General features: G+C 38.6%; 2 protein-coding genes across 3 annotated transcripts in view; one reads left to right on the top strand and one right to left on the bottom strand.

The window, feature by feature from the left end:
• Positions 1-7,369, top strand: part of LOC149086555 (uncharacterized) — a 37,536-nt gene extending 30,167 nt beyond the window's left edge. The window contains exon 2 of the mRNA XM_089256026.1: positions 7,102-7,369. Within this exon, the coding sequence (XP_089112152.1) occupies positions 7,102-7,350 (249 nt within the window). The 3' untranslated portion in view covers positions 7,351-7,369. The remainder of the gene's footprint in view (positions 1-7,101) is intronic.
• LOC149086554 (putative sodium-dependent multivitamin transporter) overlaps positions 1-26,807 on the bottom strand; it is a 268,467-nt gene that overhangs the window by 89,277 nt on the left and 152,383 nt on the right. For both annotated transcript variants that reach the window (XM_089256024.1, XM_089256025.1), the window contains exon 7: positions 13,678-13,813. In XM_089256024.1, the coding sequence (XP_089112150.1) occupies positions 13,678-13,813 (136 nt within the window). The remainder of the gene's footprint in view (positions 1-13,677; positions 13,814-26,807) is intronic.

Here is a 26,807-nt window from a genome sequence, read left to right as displayed (position 1 = left end):
AAACTGAATATCTTTTTATTTTACACCATGTTCACAACCCAGTCGGGGACGCAAATGTCTTCTCATAGGATATAGTCAGCTCATTTCTGTCTCTCACACACAGATGAAAAATATGATATTTTTTGAATGTTCAGACTACTCAGTTTGAGGTGAAACCAAAAGAACATGTGCAATGAAGACATTCAAGTCCAGGCTCTTCATAGTTTTTTAGTGTATTTGTTTACTACGCTTTGATTTTTTTTTTTCTCAAAATGGCTGAAAGGCTTTCCGGTGAAGATATAGAGAATCTAAAGATATAGAGAATCGGAAGTTATTCTGAGGCACAGACAAAAAATAAGGAAGCTCTAAAGACAGTAACTCCTATGAAGATCGTGCAAAAAATTCAGCTCAACAACACTGCTTTGTTAGGAGAGCATGTGCTTCCATGTCAACTAAAATGTTTGGTAAGCCAAATCTGTCCGCATTCAGAGGTTGAAACATTGCAAAAACAAATCTCCTGTTCGACAAGGTGTCTCTGTATATCAGTAACAAATAAGAATTATAAATTATACATAACTTGTCACATCCAGTAATGACACTTTGTTTTTGATATTCCAGAAAACCATTTTCCCCCACAAAAACACAGGATGTTGCCTTTTATTGTTATCTAATAAGTACCATAAATACTTGTTTATAAGCCGACCCTCCTCATCTCAAGATCACCAAAATCACAATAAATCGAAAACCCGTGTATAAGCAGACATCCAAAAATCAGCACATTTTAGAGGGAAAAAATACGTATATTTTTGTGCAATGGAAGTTACAATGAAAAATGATTCAAACTTTTTAATCCATTTTTTCTTATGATTCTCGAAGCGCTACATTGAAAGCTAAGTGGATGGTTTTTTATTTAAAAGGAACCAAGCAGCATTTTTAACATTTTGGAGATATACTGACATCTGAACTATCGAAAGAGGTGGGACTTTTTTTTTTTATCTAAATAGGACCAAGTGACATTATAGGTTCGCAGTGATGCCGCCTTTTCTTTCAAACCGAGCGCAACTCAGGTCTATCACCATTCATGGGCGATTTACTACCTAGTGAATTGTGCTGGAAGTGTAACTCTGTGTGTGTACCTAGCAGTCTTGAGTGCGTATGTAGTGTTGTGTTTGATTTTTCAGTGCCGCCATCTATATTTCAGAAGTGAAGTGAGTGATGTGTTATGATTGAATTACATTTGTACTGTTTGTAGGTTTGTTGCTCTCTGAGGCGAGACTTTTTAAAGGGGAGAGATCGGCTCGCATTCGCACCTTGATTTTGGGAAAAACAGAAAACCAACTTCAGCCGACCACCACTGTGGCAACGGTGAGGTTCAAACCCGGAACCTCGCGACGCGAGTCCATCACTATGACCACTCAACCACCACAGCGGCAAGTGATGCCGTCTGTGTGCACTTGAACCAACTACCATACTGAAAAGAGAACTGAATCGAAGAAACTTTAAATGACTTTTTTTTATCAGTTTTGATTTAATGGCGTTTGGTTCCTTTTATATAAAAAGCCGTCCAAGTCATCATTTTCATCATCAACTGTGCTTTTATCGCTGTCATCACTTTCAAAGAGGATGTCATCTACAGTTACTGATACAACACCACACCTTTTAAAGGGTTTGATGAGATTTCGGTGGAAACAGAATTCCACACTTCGTAAACCCGCTGGTACACTAGAAGACTAGATCAGTGGTTCTCAACCTTTGACGGACCACAACATTTTATCGCTTTCGGACGCTTTTCGTGGAATACCTTTTATATGTTACTGTAAACAAAACGGCATAAATCGGTAATTACGCATAATCGCCGGATTTATATCAGTTATTATGCATAATCACCGATCAAAACGGATGAAATTATTGTGCATAATCACCAGATTCATCACAATTACTGTATTTTATACATGGCATCACCGGGTAAATGTTGTCGAAATTAGTGCTCAATGATAACAATTCTGAAAAGTGCCCCGCGATGTAAAAAGTTTCGGAACCAATTTTGTATCACTTCGGTCCCTCCCCATGAAATGAAAGTGGTTCCCCCATCGAATGAAATTTCTGGCTACGTGCCTGATGACACACATAACGTCAATTATTTCACCACTGACGTAAGCCCCCAAAGTTGAGGAAAATGATTTCATTGCTATCCAAAGAATTCACGTAATTTTGGTAGATTGTAAAAACCGTGTCACAGTGCAAAAAGTTTTATTGCACATTTAGACTGACCAAATTTCTTCGAGAAAAATACCATAACTCAGGATTTCAATACGGTAAAATACGGGACATTCCCAATCATAGCCATAAACGACGCCAAATGTAAGCAAAGTTGCCAACTTTTTCAGAAATCAATAGAAAATGCCAATGGCAGGAAACGAAGCATTACTCTGAATTGCAGTGGATAAAAATGGATTCCACGAAGTAAAACATTTAACACAACGAAATAAAACGTTTGAAGGGGCAAACAATTAAATCAACGTTTAGTATTTGCCGTCTTGCAGTGGAGTAGTTTGGGAGCTAGCGTTTTACTGTGGAAATGTTGGTTCGAACCCCAATTCGGGCATGGATGTTTATTAACATTAAAAAATTCCCTAGATAGATCATAAAGGATCTCTTGAACATATTTGAGGATCACTTTATCAAGAAAGTAAAAAAAACCATGACATATGTGAGGTGAATATTCTTATTCATAGTTGTAATTGTAGTGATAATTTATGCGTTGAAAAATAATTTCAATAGTTGATTTTAATAAAGTATAAAACTATAAGCACATCTAAGTAGGCTTTGTAGATTCTACAATGTAGAACATTCGCGACAAACCGCAGCATTCTTGCAAAAAAGTCGGGACAGTCAAAATTATCTTCCCAACTTAGAAATTACATCACGATAATGAGGCTTTTGGAATACACGTCATAATTATCATCAGTATCACTTGGAGGGATAAGCACAGCATGTTCCCCCATAGAAATCAATGTTAAAATTGCCGAATTTACCGTAGAAATGTGGAAATTTAGTAGGGGGTTTCGCCTCATCAATAATTTTAAAAATTGAACTGAATTCTCAGTTTTCGAAATATTGAGTTCGCTTAGAAATATGAAGCACAGAAAATTAAATATAAAATAATTAGCCGGACCTACTTTTGAGTTAAAATCAATGTTATTGCATGAATATCTAACTTTTTATTTATATCTTCTCAAGCACAAAAATGAGAATTAAAGTCTCCGTATTTTATAATATCCAATATCATCAATACATATAGTTTAGGATGTTTTGAAATTAATGATGGGCCCATAAATTACACTGAAGAAATTCCGCAGCCTTTAATCAAGCATTTTTTGAAGCAAAAGCAGGCAAATCGATAACTTGAGCTTCAAGAAAATTTTTGAAATATCTAGCACTCATCAAAAAGAAGAAAAAAAAAATGCTCAGGAAGTCGCTATATTGATTACCTTGTATGTCCCTCAAGAAAGAAGGAAATATCACGTGATTCAAAAAACCTCATTAAGAGACTACAAACAAGAATATTCGTCTCACACATTTGTCATGTTTTATTTTAATTCACTGCAATTTGAAGTGGCGCTTTATTTCCCGCGATTGGCGACTTTTCTGTGATTTTAGCACGAGTTAACGACTTCGTTTACTTTTGGCATCATTTAGCGATAATGACATTGTCCCGCATTTTCCCGTATTTCGAATTCCAATTTCACGTATTTTTCTCGAGCAAATATGGCCGGCCTAGCAATAAGCAATTCTTTATTTAGGATCTCTATCTCCCGTATTTCCACCGATAAAATATGGCAAACCTACGTATACCAATTTTTTTTCCGTGCCCGACATACCACGGTCACTTTCCCTCGAATAGATGAGTTAACGCGCGCTTTATACATTATATTTCTTATTCATAAATCAATAGATAAAAATCTCGGTTACTTCAAGACAAAATGATATCGCATAATCCGCATCTACAAGTTCCATTTACCAATGATGAAATATTAACACTAGAAAGAGGGGTGTTTATGACCCTGCACACTGTTTAAGCTTACATATCTCTGCTAAGAATAAACTGAACCACCTGGAATTTCTGGACTTTTCCTGAATTATCATGTTCTTATTGTATACCAAAGCTTCTTTCGTTATCTTTTTTAACAACGAAGCTACGAGCGGATATACCTAGACACACAGAAGGGGGAATCATAGTGACCCTTCCTTATATTCTAGCACATCCGGTAAATACTACTATCATCGTCACAATTGATTTCTAAGTAGGTTATAATCCTTTTGAGTGTCTTTTTTTTGCATTTGACCTTGCGTGCAACCTTTCTTTCCCCCTCATTCTTATCTGCAAGTGTCGTCAGCAGGTGTGTCATTTTTGGTTTTTGTCAAGTATTCTTGCCATATTATCCTTCAAATTATTTATTCTGGGACGTAGAAAATTTGAGTGTATGTGATCTTTTCAAACAGTTTAGAATGACGAGGAAACGTATATTTACTGAAGAAGAAATACTCCAGGAGATGCAAAGATTAGATGAGAGAAACTCTGGAAGCAGTGATGATGAAAGTGCAGAAGAGCATAGATCTTTCCTATGTCGAACTGTGGGGAAGAAAGTAGCGGTTCTGATGACGAAGATTTAAATCAAAATAAAGTTATTTCTCGGGTAGGTAGACCAGGTCGATAAGATACTCGCCTAAAGTACCAAAGGATGTTTAGAGGTGTAGCGAGTTCGATACCCGGTTCGTCTTTGTCACGGCGACATGACCGCAGAAAAAATTGCTACCGAAGGAAGTCCCCCATCGAGAAGTTAGCACATCAACCACCTCTCGATGAGTATAAAAACAAGCTTGCCGTTCGGAATCGGCAACAAATTGTAGGTCCCAGCCTAATTAGCCCTCGTGTGCAGAAAATGACTGTGGTGCGACTCGTTATAACTCGTTGAAGCCACAGAAACGATCTAAGAAACTGCAGCAGATGGGAGCATATGGAAAATCATAGAACCGTCCTCACTTTAGGATGTCGAGGATCGCAAAGTATATTGAGAGAAAATCAAGGTCCCACATTTTATGCGTCTAAAAAACAGAAATGAAAGTGTTCCGAGTTCGTGACACCTTATTTTCTGCGATAAATGATTCGACATATACAGAAATATACAGAAGCTGAAGACCATCGTTGTCTAAATGAAACTTGTTGGTCAGTTTCTTTGCTTGAACTGGATGCAACGATATTCATTATGTATGCAAGAGGTGCAAAAAACTTCCTACTGAATTCATTGTGGTTGACGATTTGGGGTCCCCTATTTTTTCCCCATGACAAAAGATCGTTTCTAAGAAATTTTTAAATTCATGCGATTCGATCTGACCAATTTTCTCTTGCATGTTCACTATGGATTTCATTCATAGAATACAGTGCGACTTGCTACAAAACAGGGCCCAATCTAACTGTGGACGAACAACTTCTATCCTCAAAAGCAAGATGCCCATTTACACAGTATGTCCCAACTAAGCCAGATAGATTTGGGATAAAATTCTGGCTTCTTGGCTGCGTTGATTCCACATATATTTTAAATGGATAGATAATCCGTTTGGATTACACTGGAGCAGATAACACCAGACCAGCAAATAACTTGTCTATGAACATGTAATTCGATTAGTCGAACCTTATCTAGGAGAACGTCGAAACATAACAGATAATTATTTTACATCACTGAGACCCTTCGAAAAGACCGCCGTGAGGTACCTCCAACTGCAAAAACAGGAACACAGGATCTATACTCGTCGATAGTATTCAAAACTGGAACTGATATAACGCTGACATCTTATCAGAGAAAAAAGATTAAAAATGTTCTAGTTCTGAGTTTACTTCATACTGATGTAACTTTCAACGAAAACGTGAAAAAGACCCCAGAAACAGTTGCCTACTATAACGAAATTAAATATGGAGTCGCCATCGTGGATCGAATGGTGCGATTATACACCACTAAGAATGGAAGTCGTCGCTGGCTAATGCATGTTTCCGGAAAAAAAAAATACGAAAATTCTGTGAAATTTTAATTTGCGAAATTGTAATATTTTATACCGCCCCTTTTCACGAGAGCCAAAAATGAAACGTTTCTGGGAAAAAATGGTGAAAATTCTGTGTGAAATTTTGATTCGATGAAATTGTAATATTTTATACCGCTGTGGGGAATCGGTCAAAGCCGTCCGGATATTACATATATTTTTCCTTGTGGTTGGTAGAGAAGTCAAAGCCGTCTGGAGATGACGCTCTGTGTTTTTGGCTGAGGTGTCACATGTTGTTGCACCGTTGTATGTCCGTTCCATGTGTATGTAGTGATTTTTGTGATTTTTTTTTGTTAATTAAATAAATTGAATAGATTTTATCATTGTCAATCACTACACCGCCCCTAAACAGAACCCTTTTCACGAGAGCCAAAGGGAAACGTTTCCGGAAAAAAAAATGGCGAAAATTCTGTGAAATTTTAATTTGAAGAAATTGTAATATTTTATACCGCCCCTCAAGAGATCCTTTCTCACGAAAGCGAAAAGGAAATTTTTATAGAGAGAAAAAAAACCGTGTCATTTTAATCAGAAATCTATTAAAATTTATAATTCAACAAGAATCTCTTATTTTGTTCGGCGCATTTGACATCCCGAGGCTTACATAATGAAAATTTTCTCAGTGGATGTTTTGTGTTGGAAGAAGATATTTCATACTTTGCCTGGATTGTGTTTAGGCATTCTATTTAATGACCAGTCATTCTATAGAATGCCTAGGCAAAGTATAGAACTGAACTGAACCTTTAATGATTTGCACAATCGTGCCTATCAGTACACCAGTGGATGGCAAGTACAAATATTAGTGATTAAATTATTGGAGATACACAAGACAGAAACAAATGCATAAGGTTCAAACACAAAAAATATACATGCATAATATAGTCTCGAACCCAGATAAATATATTGAAAAAAATATATATATATATATTACCTGGGCAGAACGACGAGATGCCTGCACCCAGAGGATCGGATTCTGGATGGATCATAGATTGATTTTGAATAAAAGATTTGATTTTTTTTAATTTTTAGTGTGGTTACGACCGCTGTGCCAGAGCTATAGTCGTCGGTAACGCCATCTTGGATAATCATCCGAAACTCTCCCTGGTAAAAGATGGACACAAAAATTTGCAGAAAGAAATTCCCTTGGACCTGTATCGAATGGCTGGAGTACCCAAGGGCCCCTCTGGTTTTGACGTTATCAGCAAGTTTGCAACAGTTCTAGATGTACAGATAATCCTCAAGGTGTCGGAGGACTTTTATCAGGTAATGAATGAATAGAGTTTATATTCAATTTTTCACTTTTATATTATCAAAATATTTTCCCCTTAGATTATCAAGATATTTTTTTCACTTACATGATCTTATATTTTTTAAATTATGTTTTAGGTGGTGTTCAAGACACCTAACAAGAACAAAAAATATTTTTGTTGCTTCATAATGAACATTACGACCTGATCGTTTTTTCCAAAGTGTTCCACAGCTCCAAATTTTATTGCTCGGACTGCTGTGATAAAGCCTATGACCATATCCAGTATCATAAATGCAGTGTCCCATACAACACATGTTTCGAAGAATCATGTACTGTTGGGCATCTCAAACATGCAAGGACTGCCATAGGCTATGTCGATTCGATGACTGCTTTACAAGAGTCTTGGAAGTAAGAACACTAGCTACTGTCAACAATTCTAGGAGTGCCGGACAAGCCTTTTTTTACATGTTAACTGGTGGAGATTTTGACCCACTAGCCTTTCTATTTGCCCCACCAGTGAAGATAAAAAAATGACCACTGGTAGGGCAAAGCCCTTTTCTTGTTTTCCTGAAGCAGCTTCAACTTCAAACCCTACCAATATGAAGGGAGTCGAAGAAAAAACTCACAAAAGATTTCGCCATTTGCGAGGTCGATTTTTTATAACTGGTCTTTTTTTTTCCAAAAAGGAAAAAGTTTCACTGAAAAGATAAGTTTTCCAGGGACCGACTTCTCTGAAATAGGTCTTTGGCTCTCATAAAAAGTCAGACGACGAACAGATGGAGGATGGCAGTGCCGTGTTAACCCATAGGCACGGCCCGGGGGCCTCAAGGGAAGGGCCTCAGAAAAATTAGAACCGGTTGAAATTTTCGAAAATTTGTCAGGTAGGGCCTCAGAAAAATCACTTGACTTGGGGGCCCATGATGCTCTTAAGACGGCCCTGGAGGATGGCCCAGGCGAAGGACATGACCATTGATTGATTTTTTTTTTGACGTCATTAAAGTGAAAACAATTTAGTTATATAACCCTGGGAGTGTAGAAAGGATCTAAAGTTACCGGGTTTTCATCAGATGCAGTGGTTAAAACATTCTATTTTAGAGAGCAATATAGATAGATAAACATGAGTGTAGTACACAAACCATTCAAATTCCGACATCGGATGGTCTTTAGATCCATCCGAAGAGAGGGGAATGAAGAAAAAAAATACTGTGGAGAGAAAGAGAACCCGTTTATACAACTTTGGAGAGACCAAATCACGGCATAGTTTTTATTTAGCCGTGATTCTCCCATAATTATTTAATTTTGGATTATGCTTAAAAGTTATCTGAATATGAAGAAAACAAAGCAAGGTCATGAGATTTTGATTTTTTGATAAATTTAATCCAATGATGACCTTTCCTTTACTTTAATCTTTCTTTCTCTCTTCAGGATTCTTACGATTATTTGACAAATGACAAAAAAGAAGAAAATTAAAAACAAACTTGTAAGATTTTCTGCGAAAAATACAGTTTATTGATGACAATTGTTTGTTCGGGTTCGAAGACCGTCGTCCGTTTGAGTTACTTCTCAACGTTTCCCCAACAGTAGTAATACTGTTTATATTTACAGATTTATTTTTATTATATTTTTTTGCAACCGTCTCCAAAAGTAACTCGGCATATTTAATTTCTTCACAAGTTTCATTCTTTCATAGATCCAGATTTTTTGTTGTTGAAATTTTCATTTTCCGTTCAAGAAAGAAGGGGAGGGAGGCTTTTCTTTTTTTCAAAAATTAAGAGCAGCTGATTCCACGTAGCCAACTACAATGGAAAATTACATATAACAATATTAATCGAGAAATGAGACAGTGTAGAGAGAGGGAGGAGATGAAGTTCGTTTTTAAGTTCGGACACGGGAAACGAAAGATGACCAGCAGTCGTGAGGAAATCGGGTGGATTTATTTTGGATTGAGTCGAGTTTGTCTATATTACTGGATGTGTAGGCATCCCAGATTTCAGCGCCGTAGCAAAGAACGGGGGAAGATATAAGTTTGGTAACAGAGTAGTCTGATATTCCGAGTGGAGTGTTTAAGGTTGCGGTGGGGAGGAAGAGAAGTTTGTTTACACACTTATGGTAAATGTAGTCAACATATTTGTTCCAACATAGGTCGGCTGAGATTATGACACCGAGGTATTTGGTTTGAGAAACTTGGGATAACGTCAAATTATCGATGGAGTGCGAGTATTCAAGAGAAAGTAATTTACGGGTAACTTTCATGGGAACCGTTTTTGAGATATTGATTGGCATTTGCCATAAAGAACACCAGTCTGCGATGGAAGCCAGGTTATGTTGGAGAAGTTCTTGATCAGATTCATGGCGAGTGATATGGTAAATTACACAGTCATCAACAAATAATCTAGTGATGAAGTTGAGGGATTCTGGGAGGTCATTCATGTAAATTAAGAAAAATAACGGAGGGAGGACTGTTCCTTGAGTGGTCCCAGACATTACGGGGGCGGATGGGGAGTTAACACTTCTGTTCTGCATGTGCTATACAATTTCACCTTGCATCCTTTTGTACATGCAATAATTTTCTACCTCACATGTGTTTTTTATATTGTTTTGAATCAATGCCGACACAATATGTCATCATCCCCATTGTGCATAATTTTTGATTGCAGCAGGCTCTTCTATCTTTCTTATAGCTTTCTTGCCATGCTTTTTTCAAGTTTGTGCATCGCTGCCCTTCCTGTTTTGCATATGTTATGCATTATCACACAGAAAATGTTATAATTAATTAATGAGTTTAATAATTTCATTAGTTGGTACTTTTATTAATTAATTTCATTAGTTGATACTTTTATTAATTAATTTCATTAGTTGATACTTTTATTAATTAATTTCATTAGTTGATACTTTTATTAATTAATTTCATTAGTTGATACTTTTATTAATTAATTTCATTAGTTGATACATTTATTAATTAATAATTTATTAATTGTTTTTATTAATTAATAATTTATTAATATTTTTATTAACTAATAATTTTATAAAAATTTGAAATTTTCACCTGCTATGGCATTTGTACGAACACACTGGAGTTTACTCGACTTTGTGAATGCTATTTCTTTTTAGTGCCCCACCAGTTTAAATTTCTTATGAAATAACCTTGGTGCCCGATATACAAAAAACTTTCTTGCAGCAAAAGAGCGACCTCGAGACAAACACGTATGCGGGGAGAAATATTGCAGAAATTGCAAAAATTTTCATCTAGACCAGCGGTTCCCAACCTTTTCCAGTACGTGTATCCATAGCTGGCTCGGTTCCTTTCCACGTACCCTCGGCCCCGAATCCTCCAGGCATCTCCCCCTTAAACTGTTTTACACATTATACATCCGAAAACGTCCCTACAAAAGGTATATGTGGAATTAAATTAAATGGATTTTTTCATTATATAGTTTTTTATTTTTGAAGTAAGCAAACAAATTAACACAAAGATTGGAAAAAAGAAAAAATGTTATAAACTTGAAATTGTATTGAATTACAAAGTTTTGAAAAATTAGGCTCAAAAGAGGATAAATACAATCTCAAATCCGAAGCTGCGTTCAATTTGCTTCTATATTTATTTTTTATATAAGTATACGAAGAGAACGCCCGTTCAACAAGTTCCGCGCTAACAAATGGCAACAAAAACATTATGGTTTTTCTAGAAAGCTCACTGTAATCGTTCACCCCGACAAGCCCAAAAAATAACTAGGTTCACCATTCTGCCATTGAAGAGGTTCTTCATAGTGGTATCTGATGGATGCGAGCTCTATCAATTTCTCCTTTTTTGGAATAGACGATGAAGCCAGTTTAAAAAACTTCTTTGAAAGGATTAGGTGTCCACTGATTACCCATTTCTGGCTCTGAAAAATATTTTTCAAACGAGGATTTTAATCCTTCCAAGTGGCCAACTGTTAAATTTAGCTCAGCTTGTGATAAGAAATTGTGAAGTGTTTCAAACACTTCCCAAAAAAAAGGGCTACCTCATGCCAAAGTTCGAACAGCAACGTCAGGACTTAACCCCGGGACAACCACCTACCTTCCGTGTGCAAAAGCAGTGTTGTGAAGGCTGTCCATGTCTTCTCTCACACAACAATTTAAACATCCTGGAGTTGGTACGATTAATCTTGATAAAGTTGACAACTTTGACCGCTTCATCAAGAACGTTTCGCAAATTTGGAGGCAAAGGTTTCGATGCAAGGCTCTGTCTGTGAATACAGCAATGAGTCCATTCCATTTTGGGGGCAACGTCTGCCACGCGTGCACGAAGGCCTGAGTAGCAACCTTCCGTGGATTTTTCTCCATCTGTGGTGAGCCCACCACATTTTGAAAATTGAATTCCTTTTTAAACGGAATATTGATCACTTGCTCCACACAAATAAATTTTCAACAGTCGTACGACCTCTCCAATGGGTGACAAAAATAGAAATATTTTCTTGGAATTCTAAGTCTTTCAAGTACTCAGCAATTACAAGTGACACGGAACATTGCGCAACATCAGTACTTCCGTTGACTTGGATGGAAAAAGTTCACAACCTTTGACGTGACTCATGACTGTGCTCCTCAACATCGTCTGACATGTCCTGTGTTCTTCGAGACACCGTATTATTTAACAGAGATATTAAACTCATTATATGAGCACTTTTCTCTGCAAGCATACACCTGACAGCATATTTGATGCACGGTGAAATCAACTTCTCACTAATGATGTGATTTTTTCCTAGTCTCGCAATACGATAAGTAATGTAGGAGAGGGCCTTGGGTAGCTTTGACCAGGGCCATTTTAAGAACATCATGGGCCCACGGGCCAAGTGATTTAGCTGAGGCCCTACCTGGAAAATTCTTAAAAAATTCAACTACTCGTTTTTTTCGTGGCCTATCTTTTCTTGAGGTGCCCACAAGGGCGTAGCCAGGGGGGGGGGGACTTGGGGGTCTGGTCCCCCCCCCCCGAAATGTGAGAAAATGACTGAAAAAAGGAAAAAAGATGGCCAAATCCATTGTTCTGTCACTTTGGTCCCCCCCCCCCCGAACGAAATTTCTGGCTACGCCCCTGGGTGCCCAGGTGAGCCCATGCGTTAAGACGGCACTGGCTTTGACAGAAGCACTTTTGGCAGATTCAAAATATGTTTTCACGTTTACAGAACTTGTGTACGGTATGGGATTTTGGTGTTTCAGTCAACTTCCGCTTCCGCACAGACCCAGTTTTTAGCCACTGATCCATAGCGTAAATCAAGTGAGTAGTAGGTGCTTGGTAGAAAAGTTGACGTAGAAAATTGTGGGAATAACACCCACAACAAAAGTTAAACACAACACAAATAAATTAATTCTTCGTTTTTATGCGTAGCCCGGCATGCGTCAACAATCAAATCTAAAACGCCAAAGAAAAGTGAGCCGAGAGGAAGGAGTTCGCGAATCCGGATCATAGATAAGTTGGGCACGGGCAAGAAGGAAGGTCGATCCTTCCAGCGGACGCTACCCCTTTTTCGTGGATTTTATTGATAGGGAGGTCAACATTACAACTATTACAGGAAAAACCTCTACCTACTTTTTAAAATTCTTTTTAATCTTTCTTTAGACGAGTGGCCGCCATTACCATTTTTTTTTTCGCATACCTCCAATTGAGAACCACTGATCTAGACATCTCTGCTCCCTCAAAAAGAAGAATCCGAAGTCTCCATCGGAAAAACTCATCTTTGATTTTGAGACAGACCTCACGGATGTCGACTGATTCCAGTACCTCATCATAGCCTCGGCCTGTATGGCAACGTACAGGTCGAAATATATAGATTAAGGCATGATTGGGATGGTGCCGTTATATGTCAACAAAACAAACAGCAGTCGCCTCAGCACAGAGTGGTAAACATATCTTAGCCATAAGAATAACCTGGATATCCACCATTCTAGAAATGGAACTGGAGAGAAACGTTTTCTTGGCCTCAACGTGGACGGGTTTTGTGAGGAAACAAAAACACTGTTTCAACCTCACAAAATTCCCCAAAAGTTGTGTTCCTCACAATTGTGATTCGAATTTCCCGGCATGCAGACTAGTGGGAGGGGAGTACAGTATATTCCTTTCAGCATAACAGTAGTTATATTTAATGTCAAAATAATTTGCTATGAAACTTATATATACTGAACAACAACCCATTTTTCCTGCATTTTTCCATTTTACACCTGTGCGAAGTGGAATCGCTTTTCTCATTCTTTATTTCATGTTTTATTTTCAACGGTACAAGATAATACTAATTGTTGCTTTTCTGATAGAGGTTTGTGCCATTGACCTTTTCGTTTTTATTTTGATGAATGAGGAAAAATTTTAACAAAGTTAAACTTACCTGATCAGCTGATGAAATTCCACTTCCAGGCTTCAATAAAGGATCACAGTCAGCAAAATTAGCATAAATAACTAGTCCACACATGAAAATTGTGTAGTAAAATAAAAGATTTAATGGAATGCTTAGTAGCAAAGCACTGAAAAGAAATAAGGAGTCTATATTCAGTCACATTCATTGAATTACACATTGTTGAGATCAACTGAAGCCATAATACTGATAATCATAATTATTTGACTCAATAATTACAAATGTTTAAGAGAAAAAAAATATGAATGTGGGTGTTGTAGTGGGGGAAATGATCAAAAAACAGCAAGACCATGCTGGTAACTGACTAGAATTTATTGCATAATTAACATTAGATTAAAACGATAAAAAGTGTATGGTTAAGTTACATGGTTAAGCAGAAGCAATAGTAGTAATTGCATTCACCTTGCAACAATATACAGGGTGTTCGTTAATGGACCGACAAACTCAGAGGGTTGTTAGTAGCCATCAAGGGGAACAAAAATTGCAATGGAACATGGTATTGCAAAACACTTTGAGAGGGTGAAAATCGCAAAAAACGCATGTAGGTTTCGACGTCACGCTGGAACAACAAAAAGTACAATAATAACTACAAAAATATTTATTTGCTTTACTATTACAAGACTTGTTGGAAGTGGTGGCCGCTGACGTCATTGCACAGTCTACAACAACGTAAAAACGATTCCCGGATGCGCTCGAAGATACCAGGTATGCTTTTGATGTCTGCCGCAGCGACGACAATCCGCGATATGAGATCTTCCGTTGTGTCCACAGGCGTCGCATAAACGAGTAATTTAAGGTGGCCCCATATAAAAAAGTCACACGGATTGAGATCCGGCAAACGTAGTAGTCGATCGATCATGGCGAAGGTAGTATGGTGCGGACAACGCCTCATCGGATATTGCTGTTGGTTGGTGCCTCCATTGCCATCTGCTCGACCGCAAATCAGATGCATATCAGCGTATTCCTCGTTTGTGTAGTCAGCCATCACGATACTCATTGAAACACATAACTAACTGCCACACGTGCTTACTACCGCAATAGTGCTAATTTACGTCGTCTGTAGTGCGTGATCCTACCCCAGCGCATGCGTTTCGCGACGCTGCTTACGTCAGATATGATGAGCGACCGCATTCAGCGATCAACTGACATCCATCTTTCGTTTCCCCTGGACTAAGAGCCTGCATGCGTTTTTCGCGATTTTCACCCTCTCAACGTGGTTTGCTACACCATGTTCTATTGCAATTTTTGTTCCTCTTGATGCCTACTAACAACACTCTGAGTTTGTCGGGCATTTAACAGAACACCCTGTATATGCTTCAAGGTGGGCGTGACACTAGCCGCGCGTACTCATTGATATCCAAATTAGTGAGGAGAGTAGTATGAAAAGTAGAGTTGAAAAACAGAATGAGGAGCCACCCCTTATCAGTGACCTTTGACCCCTGGCTCCTCAGTTTCCATCCCTAAACCCTCTTATCGGTGACCTTTGAACCCTAGCTTCTCCAGCTCCTCAGTTTTCATCCCTTAATCCTCATCTTAGCTCCTCGGCTTTTATCCCTAAACCCTCTTATCGGTGAACTTTAACCCCTAGCTCCTCAGTTTTCATCCCTAGCTCCTCAGTATTCATCCCTAGCTCCTCCAGCTCCTCAGTATTCATCCCTTAATCCTCACCTTAGCTCCTCAGCTTCCATCCCTAAACCCTCTCATCGGTGACCTTTGACCCCTAGATCCTCAGTTTCCATCCTTAAACGCTCTTATCGGTGACCTTTGAACCCTAGTTCCTCACACTTCCGGCATTCATTATCTCAGTTGTCTAGATGTGTCCGAGGGAGGGAGCATGGTTTTTTGAAGATAACCTCCTATCGCGAACTATAACAAACTTCACCTCCCGTGGTGGTCCCATTTTATCAACTGGTATTTTAAACAACCTCGATCGTATTAAATTTTTTATGACGCTTCACATTTCCGTACGCGATATCTCTTTATTCTCTCCAAGGTAGTTATGGATGTGAAAATATGAGTCATGCCTTATATAAATCCATATATCCTCTCTCTCTCTCACCTCATCAATTACTTACACGTATAAATTACAACAATGGAAAGAAAAGGAAAATTACTTTTTATAAAACCGATAGGGGCTGTATACCAAGAATCACTGTACACGTACTGTATTTATAATTCATGTTTCGTCACATTTCGCTTTTATCTTGTCCCACATATTTTTTTCTTAAATCGAATTCGATTATTTTCTACCTCATTTTCTTTCTTTTCATGAACAAAAGAAATGAGCACAGAAGCCAACCTCTGATACCAAGATCCACGTGCCAAGGTTTATTCAATGTGACTGATTGAACGAACAGACTAATTCCATTTTTCGAAGTGTTAAAGTAGTCCCCTTAAAAAAAATCTATCAACTGGAAGATTTGTTTATTGAGATGATAAGCTGCACTAAGATCACCGCAAGCAAACAATTGTTGCTGGACATGAACGGACACTCGCATGATTAAGACTAATTAATGTGTTTGCTCGCAATAAAAATAAGCTACCACAAAAAAACACACATCTATATAATGGACATAATATCTACATGATCAACGCAAATCTTTCGAGAAGGGTCTCATACATCCAAAACTAATTTTTCTCTCTCTTCGAATACTATCATATACAAGGATGACGTCACTCTCCGCTACCATACGAAGGTTTTTTAACAACTGGCTGTTGCGAAGATATATTTTGGAAAGAGAGAAAATTCAGAAAAAGAGAGTTCTGAGCTTGGCCTGAGTCTCGTCCGGCCGTCCATGCACGGTCCCTTTCAGTGCACATGAGCTCCAAGGAAAGATTGAGAGATTCGGTGCCTCTGTAGTCTAGTGCATTCACCCCGAAAGTGAAAGGACATGGGTTCGATTCCTCGCAGGGGCAGTTGAATTGAATTTTCTCTCTTTCCAAAATATATCTTCGCAACAGCCAGTTGTTGAAAAACCTTCGTACTATTATACACTGCTCAAAACAATTAGGGGAGCGCATGGTTTTAACAAAATTACGCAAAGATGTATACCGATAAGTAGCATAAAATGAATCATCCATAATTTAAAGCCTAGCAGGAAACCGAAGAAGAAAACTTCATATGCAAATCAAAGTTCATGACGTCAAAAACCAGAAAAAGGAGATAAGGGCAGAAATCGGGATGTTGCAGAAATGTCTGTTTTACTGCCGTAACTGTGAAATTCAATTGCGCAGTTGTTTTTTTTTGAGGCAAGGTGACTTGAGGATGTCTCAACAACGTGATTTACCGGAATCCATGGCATGGCGTGTTATAGGCAGACTGGAATCCGGGCAAACACAATGTAGTGTCGCGGACGCTGTTGGAGTCGCCAAAAGTGTTGTTGCAAGGCTGTGGAATCGATTCCAAGAAACGAAATGTTAGACGTCGACCAGGGCAAGGTCGGCCACGCGCCACTACAGCAACTGATGACCGGTATATACGGTTAACAGCCTGTTGAAACAGAACAGAGAATGCTACGCAGCTGCAAAGACAGTTGCTCTTGGCAACAGGAGGAAGGGTGTCCAGCCAAACAGTACGTAATCGGCTTCATGAGGGAGGGCTCTATGCACGTAGGCCAATGGTCTGCATTCCGTTGACCCCACGGCACCGTGCGGCCCGAAGAAGATGGGTTGCTGAACATCGAGATTGGGAGCAACATGATTGGAGCCAAGTGCTGTTTACGGACGAGTCCCGATTCAGTCTGGAGTGTGACACCCGACGTGTTCTGGTATGGAGGGACAGGGGCACTCGAAATAACCCCACATTCGTTCGTGAAAGGTCACAATACAGACGAGCTGGTTGGATGGTATGGGGTGGAATCAGCATAGGCGGACGTACGGACCTGCATATAATTCGGAATGGCACTTTGACGGCCCGAAGGTATGCAGAGGAGATACTGCGACCTCATGTCATCCCTTACGCTGGAGCCATTGGAGATTCCTTTGTTTTCCAGGATGATAATGCCCGACTGCATAGAGCTCGTCTGGTGGAGAACATGCTTGAAGCTGAAACAATACAGCGTACGGAATGGCCAGCGTGCTCTCCTGACCTGAATCCAATCGAGCGACATGCTCGGACGACGCATTGCTGCGCGACCAAGGCCGCCTGTTACTGTCCGAGACTTGCAGATTGCACTTCTTGAGGAGTGGAACAGTATTCCCCAAAGTCTGATCGATAACCTCATCGTATCCATGGCAAACAGGTGTGCACGAGTGTACCGTGAATATCGGGAATCCGATAAAAAATTAAATCTATGACATCGCTGCGGCCGGAAAAAGATCATGCAAGAACGGGACCAACAATGACTGACGAGAATCATTAAACGTGACAGACGTGCAACCCTTCCGCAAATTGCTGCACATTTCAATGCTGGGCCATCAACAAGTGTCAGCGTGCGAACCATTCAACGAAACATCATCGATATGAGCTTTCGGAGCCGAAGGCCCCCTCGTGTACCCTTGATGACTGCACGACACAAAGCTTTATGCCTCGCCTAGGCCCGACAACACCGACATTGGGCTGTTGAGGACTGGAAACACGTTGCCTGGTGTGACGAGTCGCGGTTCCAATTGCTTCGAGCTGATGGACGTGTACGGAGACAACCTCATGAATCCATGGACCCTACATGTCAACAGGGGACTGTTCAAGCTGGTGGAGGCTCAGTGATGGTATGGGGCGTGTGCAGTTGGCGTGATATGGGACCCCTGATATGTCTATATACGACTCTGACAGGTACGTAAGTATCCTGTCTGATCACCTGCACCCATTCATGTCCATTGTGCATTCCGACAGACTTGGACAATTTCAGCAGGACAACGCGACACCCCACACGTCCAGAATTGCTACAAAGTGGCTCCAAGAACACTCTTCTGACTTCAGACACTTCCGCTGGCCACCAAAATCGCCAGACATGAACATTATTGAACATATCTGGGATGCCTTGCAACGTGCTGTTCAGAAGAGGTCTCCACCCCCTCTTACTCCTACGGATTCATGGTGTCAATTACCTGCAGCACTACTTCAGACATTAGTCGAGTCCATGCCACATCGTGTTGCGGCACTTCTGCGGGCTCGCGGGGGCCCTACACGATATTAGGCAGGTTTTACCAGTTTTTTTGTCTCTTCAGTGTAATAACACCGACTTTTGTTTTTCTCACTATCATTTAAACATCCTGTTAATAAAATTGATTGTTAACTTTAAACTACAGAAATACTGTTTTCTTCTCGAATCATATACAAATCTCAGTGAAACAAAATTTTCTACTGAAGATTAATTTTCATCGAGCATCATGACACCGATTTTTTTTCTCAAACTCACTTGAATGTCGTGTTATGAAATTTGGTTCAAAACAAATCACAACAAATGTTTTAAAGTTAAAATTTATTATCACATAAAGTATTACCACACCGAGTACTCTACAATCACGATCATCCAATGTACTGACCAGACCCGAAACTTTCTTTTTACTTTTTCAAATCGCTTAACATAATTTTTCAATCCAAAATTATCGACAAGCTTCAAAACACTTTTTTACCCTTTGTGTAAATATGTGTAATAAAACTGAATATGTTAACTTCTCTTTCTCGAAATAGTGGAACTCCATTAAATTTTGAAAATCACTATTCATTGAATAATAGTGTAAAAGTTTTGCACTACAGAAAAATTATCAGACAAGTTGTCTGATGCAAATATTCGCCCATAAAAAGGATTTAATTAAACGATTAATTTTTTTTTTCAATGTCGAATAGCTAGCTCTCTCTCTGAGTTTGATTTTTTTTTTTTTAGAAAAACTAAAGAGCAAACAAGTATAAAAATAGTTCTGATAATAAAATATTTCTAAAGAAACATTGATAAAAGTTAACGAAGATATTCTTTGGTCTAAAAGATTTGAATATCTACGGGTTTAATAGAAAGTCTTGTGAAGTATGTATATTATCAATATCATTATGAATTTAACTTGTTCTCGCCGCCTAGCAGTCGAGTGGTTATCGTGCTAGCCTTCGGCTGTGCAGGTCTGGGTTCGAATCCCGGTTCGGGCAAGGATATCAACTAACAAATTCACTGAACAGAACGTACATATTTCTTAGGAAAAAAACATGAAGATCACGTTATAATTAAAAAAGAATGTCATGGACTTCCTTTTTGATAGTCAGAAAGATGTGAAAAGAAAATTTAGATGAGACAGACAGTGAAATATAATAGTAATTTTCAGTTTTAAGAAAGCCAAGGAAGTGATAGCAAGAGAAAATGGAAAAGTTTTATTCAATGATTTGAGTGATCAAATAAAAGGCGGACGGAATCACTTCTGATAAAATGCTAACATATTATTTCATAGCACAAAGTTACGCACTTGCTGAAATATCTGTGTGACGGTATTCGGCGATGATTAATTTTAATTTGAAAATTTTATTCTGCGATTTATTTCAAAGGAAAGAAAACATTTAATATTTCAGCATCGCATGTTAGAGCGAAAGCGTAAAAATTCAGTGTGCTGAAATTTGATTAACCGTTTAAAGGCCTAACCTATTAAATAGTTTTTATTTACAAAAATATCAGATAAAAATTGATTCAAACACTTCGAGTTTTTTTATCGTGTATAGAGGAGAGTTCAAGGTATTTTTTGAAATAAATTAGGAAACTTCAGGCTGATATAAAAATTTTGGCAGAATTTTGAAATTTGACATTTTTTGGGTATTTTTTTCCCCATTTCGATTAAAATTTGCCAAAATTTCAATTTTGAAGTAAATTGAAAATTATTTCGTGTGTTTCTACCACTTAATATATCAATCAAAGTAAATCAATTAGTTTCTTTGTGTTGTTAAACGTTAAAGAGCTACGCGTGTTCAAAAATGCATGTTTCATTTATGGAACATTGGCCTTTCAAGAGAGCGGGATTCTAAGGATATCTAATGTGCAGTGCGCTGCTTTGATTTTCCCGTTCGAACCCCAGGGTGCTGTCATCGACATGTGTATAGGGCTAATTCTGGGTAATATGACACAGAGGAATGTACTTTTTGGGGTGGATTGTTTATATTGGATGAGTACTTTTTTATTCTTGCATTCCTAGAAATGTGTGTTTTAGCGAACTGCAGACTAATCAATCAAACGGAGTTCAACAATCTTAGATAGTCTTGTTGTGTTCAGCTGAGTGTAACCATATCAAAAAGATATCTCACATTAGAAGAAGCTGTAAGATATTTAGAAACTCTTTCAGATTCCTAATTAGAGGATGTAGATATATCTACATCCTCTAATTAGGCACGTAATTGGAATCTATTCCAATTACGTGCTAATGAAAATGAACATCATGGATGAAGATGATATTGTTGAAAATGATCTATTATCAACAGCTCCAACTGACGTATGTGAAATGCTAGGTAATTTTGCAACAACGAGGATGGGTTGTAAGAAAACTCCTGAAACATGTTCTTCAAAAGATGTAGGGCAGAAAAAATGAGCAAAACGTAAGTGCAACACTAAAGTTTCAGGAAAAAGCAAGACAGTTTTGAACAATCCGGAAAAAAAAACTATTGCATAGGATTAAAAAAAAATTCTTTCTAGAATCCGATCAAAACCTCAGCTCTGGATTCCATTCGAAAAGATTTGCCATATGACCATTATAGCACGTTGGATAATTCATTCAGAGTTGTGAGAAGCAGATCTTATTTCGCATTTGGAATTCCGAAGAGAAGTGACAATGAACCTTCTACGATCAGGAGAGGGGTTAATTATTCATCCAGGTCCACGTTGTCAACGGAAAAAAGATGTCAGGTCATTTGATGGCCATTATATTGTGTCTACGAAGCAAGGACAGTGTGCGGTTTGCCAAAAACAAAAACACTATGTATAAATGCTACCAATATGACAAACAGGTCCATCAAATATATATGTTTTTCTTCTTTTGTCATGGACATTATAGAAAAAAACTTAATTTTCTGCACTCATTTTTATGTTAAAAAATCCAGTATGTGTTGCGAATTCGAATTTGTAGCAGAAAATAGAAAATTTCGTGTGATAACTGTACTCCAGAAATAAATAATTGTGAGAATATAGGCAATACCAGAGTTTCCGCTTTCACCTCTTCCCAAGTGCCAATGTTCAATTTATGGAACATCGCGAAAAGCAAAAAAAAAAATTTTTTTCTTCAAATTTCCAACTTGATCTATGTACACTGGTGTTAGAAATTAAGAGAATTTGCAGACTTGGTCGATTATCTCTAGAACTACTGTACCGATTTTAATGAAATTTGATATGTACATACATTGATACAATACAAAACAAATAACCATTCAATAATCGTGCGTAACACTCGTTGGAGTAAGGTATGAAACAGCGGTTGCAGAATAAACAAAAAAATGGGTTAATGGGGGGTATGGTCCCCTCTTACAGATATACAGGTCTCGTAGCGTGATTTCATACTTGAAATAAGGCAGTTTATCATTTTCTGTGGCAATTGGTCCCACTCGTTCAGCAACGCTGTTTTCATTCCCGGGATGGTTCCCGGAGGGGGGTTGCGAGTTGCAATTGCCCTCCCCAGAGCGTCCCAGACATGCTCTATAGGGTTAAGGTCTGGAGATCTGGCTAGCCAATCCATTCGGCAAATATCCTCACTCTCTAGAAAATCGTCGAGCAGAAGAGCTCTATGTGGCCTAGCGTTATTGTCCATTAAACTGAACTCAGGGCCAACTGCACCCCTGAAAAGACGAACATACTGCTCCAAGACCTCATCCCTATACCTCACACCAGTCACAGTGCCTCTTTCAAAGACATGGAGAGGTGTGTGGCCATCCAACATGATGCCTGCCCAGACCATTAAACCTCCTCCGCCATAATGGTTGATTTCGTGGACATTGGAGGGTAGGTAGCGGGTCCCTGGTTCTCTCCATATGAACGTATGGCGAGAATCGGTGCTTAGGCTGAACCTATCATCAGTGAAGAGAATGGGACTCATCAGTGAAGAGAACGGTCGGCCATTGATCCATACTCCAATCTCTATGCTCTCTGCACCATGATAAATGGATTCTCCTGCCCGTAGAAGTGAGTGGGACGCAAACAGCAGGTCTTCTTGCAAACAACCCTCTCTCCTGAAGTCTTTTGGAAACAGTCACCCTTAATACACGGGTTCCTGTGGCTGTATACAAGACACGAGAGAGCTGAGAAGCTGTAGCACTCCTGTTACGCCTCACTATAATCGACAAATGGCGATCTTCTCTGGCAGTCGTGGCTCTTGGACGACCTTGCCCAGGCTTTCTCTCAATGGATCCGGTATCTTGAAACTGTTTCCATAAGTTACACACGACGCTGGGTGTTAAATTAAACTCTCTACCAATCTGGACTTGAGATTGGCCTGCTTCTAGCTTCCCCACAATTCGCCACCTCATTCCATCATCTAAACGTTGGTGGTTGCTCATTTTTACTGTTACAATTTGAAATTAACCGATCGCTGCAAAATAACACCAAGAAATTCGCCGAGGTGTGCTAGCGAACGAAATGAGTCTTAACTTACGTGCGCTTATAAAGCCTGTTTCTCTACTGGCTCTGCCTACACACACGTGTATGCTTACGTATTTGACGTACAAGATTTGCATGTTTGTCTAGAAGCAGTGGTTTTACATTCAGTTCAGTTCTTTTCATGAAATTCGATAAAATATGCAAATTCTCTTAATTTATTTCACCAGTGTATATGCATGCAAAAAGACCTCAAATTTCAAAACAATAAGTGACTTTGTTCATAGTTCGGCCTTTAAACGGTTAATGAGAAGAAAAAAAAATTAGTTTTGGATGAAAGGCTAACATTTTATATCATAGTGCAATGGTCAAACTATTGTTTTGGTCAACACTTTGTTGGGCATTTTGCCTGTTGTGGCGTTGTATCTGTATTTGAAAAAAGAATAAAAACAAAAACGGTGTAGTGAAGCTCATTGATACTTTTGAACTGAAAACTATAATATACGTTATGGGGTTAATCAGCGAGGATAATATATATATTTCCGTTGAAATGTGGCAGTTCATTTCATAGCATAATGGTCAAAATATCAAAACACCACCGTGTTTTACTCGATGACAATTAATCTCAACTTGTGCACATTATTATGTATATATGTTTAGTTGAATAATCAAAGAGAAGAAAAATATTGTTCTAGATGAAAACTTAACATTCAATGTTAGTATATTGGTTGTAGAAAAATCGATTGCAATTTTGTATTGAAAATTATAATAAGCACGATTGGATATATCAGAGAGAGCAAAAACTTATTAATGAAATATTGGCCATCGAGACATACATTTACAATCATTCCAACATTATACTATGAAATTAAATGATAACCTATTCAACCGAGAACTTTTTTTTCCATTCATTACTCAAATTTTACATAAATAATTCTGTAAAATAATTCTATCAATAAAGTTCTGTCAAAAATAATTATATCATCAATTATAATGATATCGTTTTTTTTCCTCTATCACTCAGAAATTCTGCTTTCGAATTGTTAATTTACAACCGAAATATTCTTTTCATTCTGATCACTCAAGATATCAAATAAAATCAGAAATAAAATTTTCAAATGTCGAAAATTATTATCGAGTGTCACCACATTGATATTTCTATGATAACTCGTCCATCATTCTATGAAGTTGAATTCCAACTTATCCTCCGAAATAAATTTTTCAACACATTCATCACCAAATAACGCAATGAAGTTTTCAAATCAAAAATAATTGTCATAGAGTACCATGACTTTTTGGTATAGCATAGCATTTCTTAAGATTCTAAATCCAAATATGGAAGAAAAAAAATGGGGTTACTATTGAACTTTCAAAAGTTGGAACTTGTTTCAACATCAACACTCATGTCCATAAATTAAGGATAATGCCAGCTCCGGCAAATAAAGGTTCAGAAACAAAACAAACGTTACTTATTCATAAAGCCCATTTATTAAACATAAGATAAAGAACAAAAACGATGGTGTATGTATGATACCATTCATAAAAACTGCGATTTTTGCTCCCTGGAGCAATTGTAAAAAATATCTCCTTTACAAAAACTTACTATTACATGGTTGGTATGATGGTTAATACATTGTATGTCTCCCATGCGATGAAATACAGTCCATACAACGCCTAGGCATGCTGAGTATCAAATTATCGATCTGATCTTGGGGAAGATCACTCCACTCAGCAAGCAATGCTCTCCGAAGTTCCGGTACACATGTAGCAGGTGGTTGACGGGCTGCAACTCGTCAGCCAAGCATGTCCCACACATGCTCTATCGGATTCAAGTCAGGTGAGAATGCTGGCCATTCCATACGGGTTATATCCTCAGATTCAAGGCATTTGTTTACGATGTTTGCTCGGTGAGGATCCATAAACACAAATTCTGCGCCCATGGCACCCCTAAACAAACGTACACGTTGTTCCAGAATGATGTCCCGATAAATTTGGGCTTTCATGGTTCCGGTTTGAACATGCAGATCTGTTCTGGAACCCAGTATAATTCCACCCCAAACGAGCAATGCTGCACCACCGTAACGGTGTCGTTCAATTATGCTGTCTTGGTGGTAACGGGTACCTGGCATTCTTTATATGAAAGTCCGACATGAATCAGACTGCAAGCTAAACCTGGACTCGTCGGAAAACATCACACAAGCCCACTGTGACGATGTCCACATTGTATGTTCTCTACTCCAGGCTAATTGCTGCCGACAGTGAGTTGCCGTGAGCGGAACACATCTGACAGGCCTGCGAGCATATAGACCAATATCTCCCAAACATCTGTACACGGTTTGCCTTGAAACTGTGGTACCCGTGGCTGCAGATAGCTGACGAGACAGGTCGGATGCTGTGCTCCGTCTGCTTCTTTTGGCAGTTATTGCCAAATACCGGTCTTCATTCGCCGGTCTTCTGTAACATCTACTGACATTTCCGTTACCTTGGAATCGTTGCCAAAGCCTAGAGATGACACTTTGGGCAATTCCAAGTTCCTTGGATACTTCCATCTGAGTACGCCCACATTCCAGACGGCCGATAATTCTACCACGTAAAAAATCATCCACATGCGTCCTCTGTGTCATAACTATTCGCTTATGGCACTGAGCGCGTTACAGAACTCTTGTGAACAATTTTACTTCTTTGCCACCATTCCTTATATACCCCCCTTACACTCTCGTCATTGTGACGTATTATCGGCATCATCTGGTGGCTTCCTGAAATTTGCATATCATTCTTGCAGATGTGTGTGATAATTCTACAGGTGAAATTTTTACTTTAGATTCCGATTTCCGTGTGATTCTGAATTATCTTTAATTTATGGACATGAGTGTAGATGGCCCCTTAAGAAAAAATTAACTTAGTACACTTATGGAAGATCTTAAACGAAGAAGAATGCTACCTTTTGAATGTTTTTTTTTTTATTACAATAAATAGAACCCAAAATATCACCATCGTTCGGTAAGAAGTTGTGCGTACTGTATGTCTGTTTGTTCTTTATACAAATCTACAATTTTAGACCGATCGTCGCCAAATTTTGCATATATACCAAACAGGACCAGGATTAAACTGTAGACTACTTTAAAAGTTCATCAGAGGTGGGCAAATTCTCGAAATGGGCAAAAAACCGAAGGGCAACAATGGTTTCTCGGCCCTGACAATGGTTTTCGGAATGTTTACTTTGGTTACCGTGGTTCCCTAACAATACGTATCAGACATGTGCATGCCTTTACAATGGCTTGCCACTTCTTTAATGCTGCCAGTATTATGCATGATATTTTCCCTAACGAACTTGAGGCGACCACCGATAGACAACGCCTTCATTTCCAACCCATCTCATTAATGGCAGTAAATTGCGATATAGCGATATGGCCAGAGTTGGTGTTTGGTAAAGTAGTATTATGCATGATAGTTCATGCCTCTGTAATGGTTTGTCACTTTTTCAATCCTCTCAGTATTTGAAGATAACCCGGGCAGCACCGGGTATTACAGCTAGTATTTGATATTTTCTTACTTTGTTTTCGTCAGGTTCTTGCTCATAGGTTATGCAATGAGTTTAATTTTTTTAAAAAAAAA

The sequence above is a fragment of the Pholcus phalangioides genome, unplaced genomic scaffold (genome assembly GCF_987345545.1).
Source record: "Pholcus phalangioides strain wild (caught in Gottingen) unplaced genomic scaffold, Ppha-v1.0 ptg000004l_1, whole genome shotgun sequence".
Classification (NCBI taxonomy): domain Eukaryota; kingdom Metazoa; phylum Arthropoda; class Arachnida; order Araneae; family Pholcidae; genus Pholcus; species Pholcus phalangioides.
This window is presented reverse-complemented; position numbering and strand designations above follow the sequence as displayed.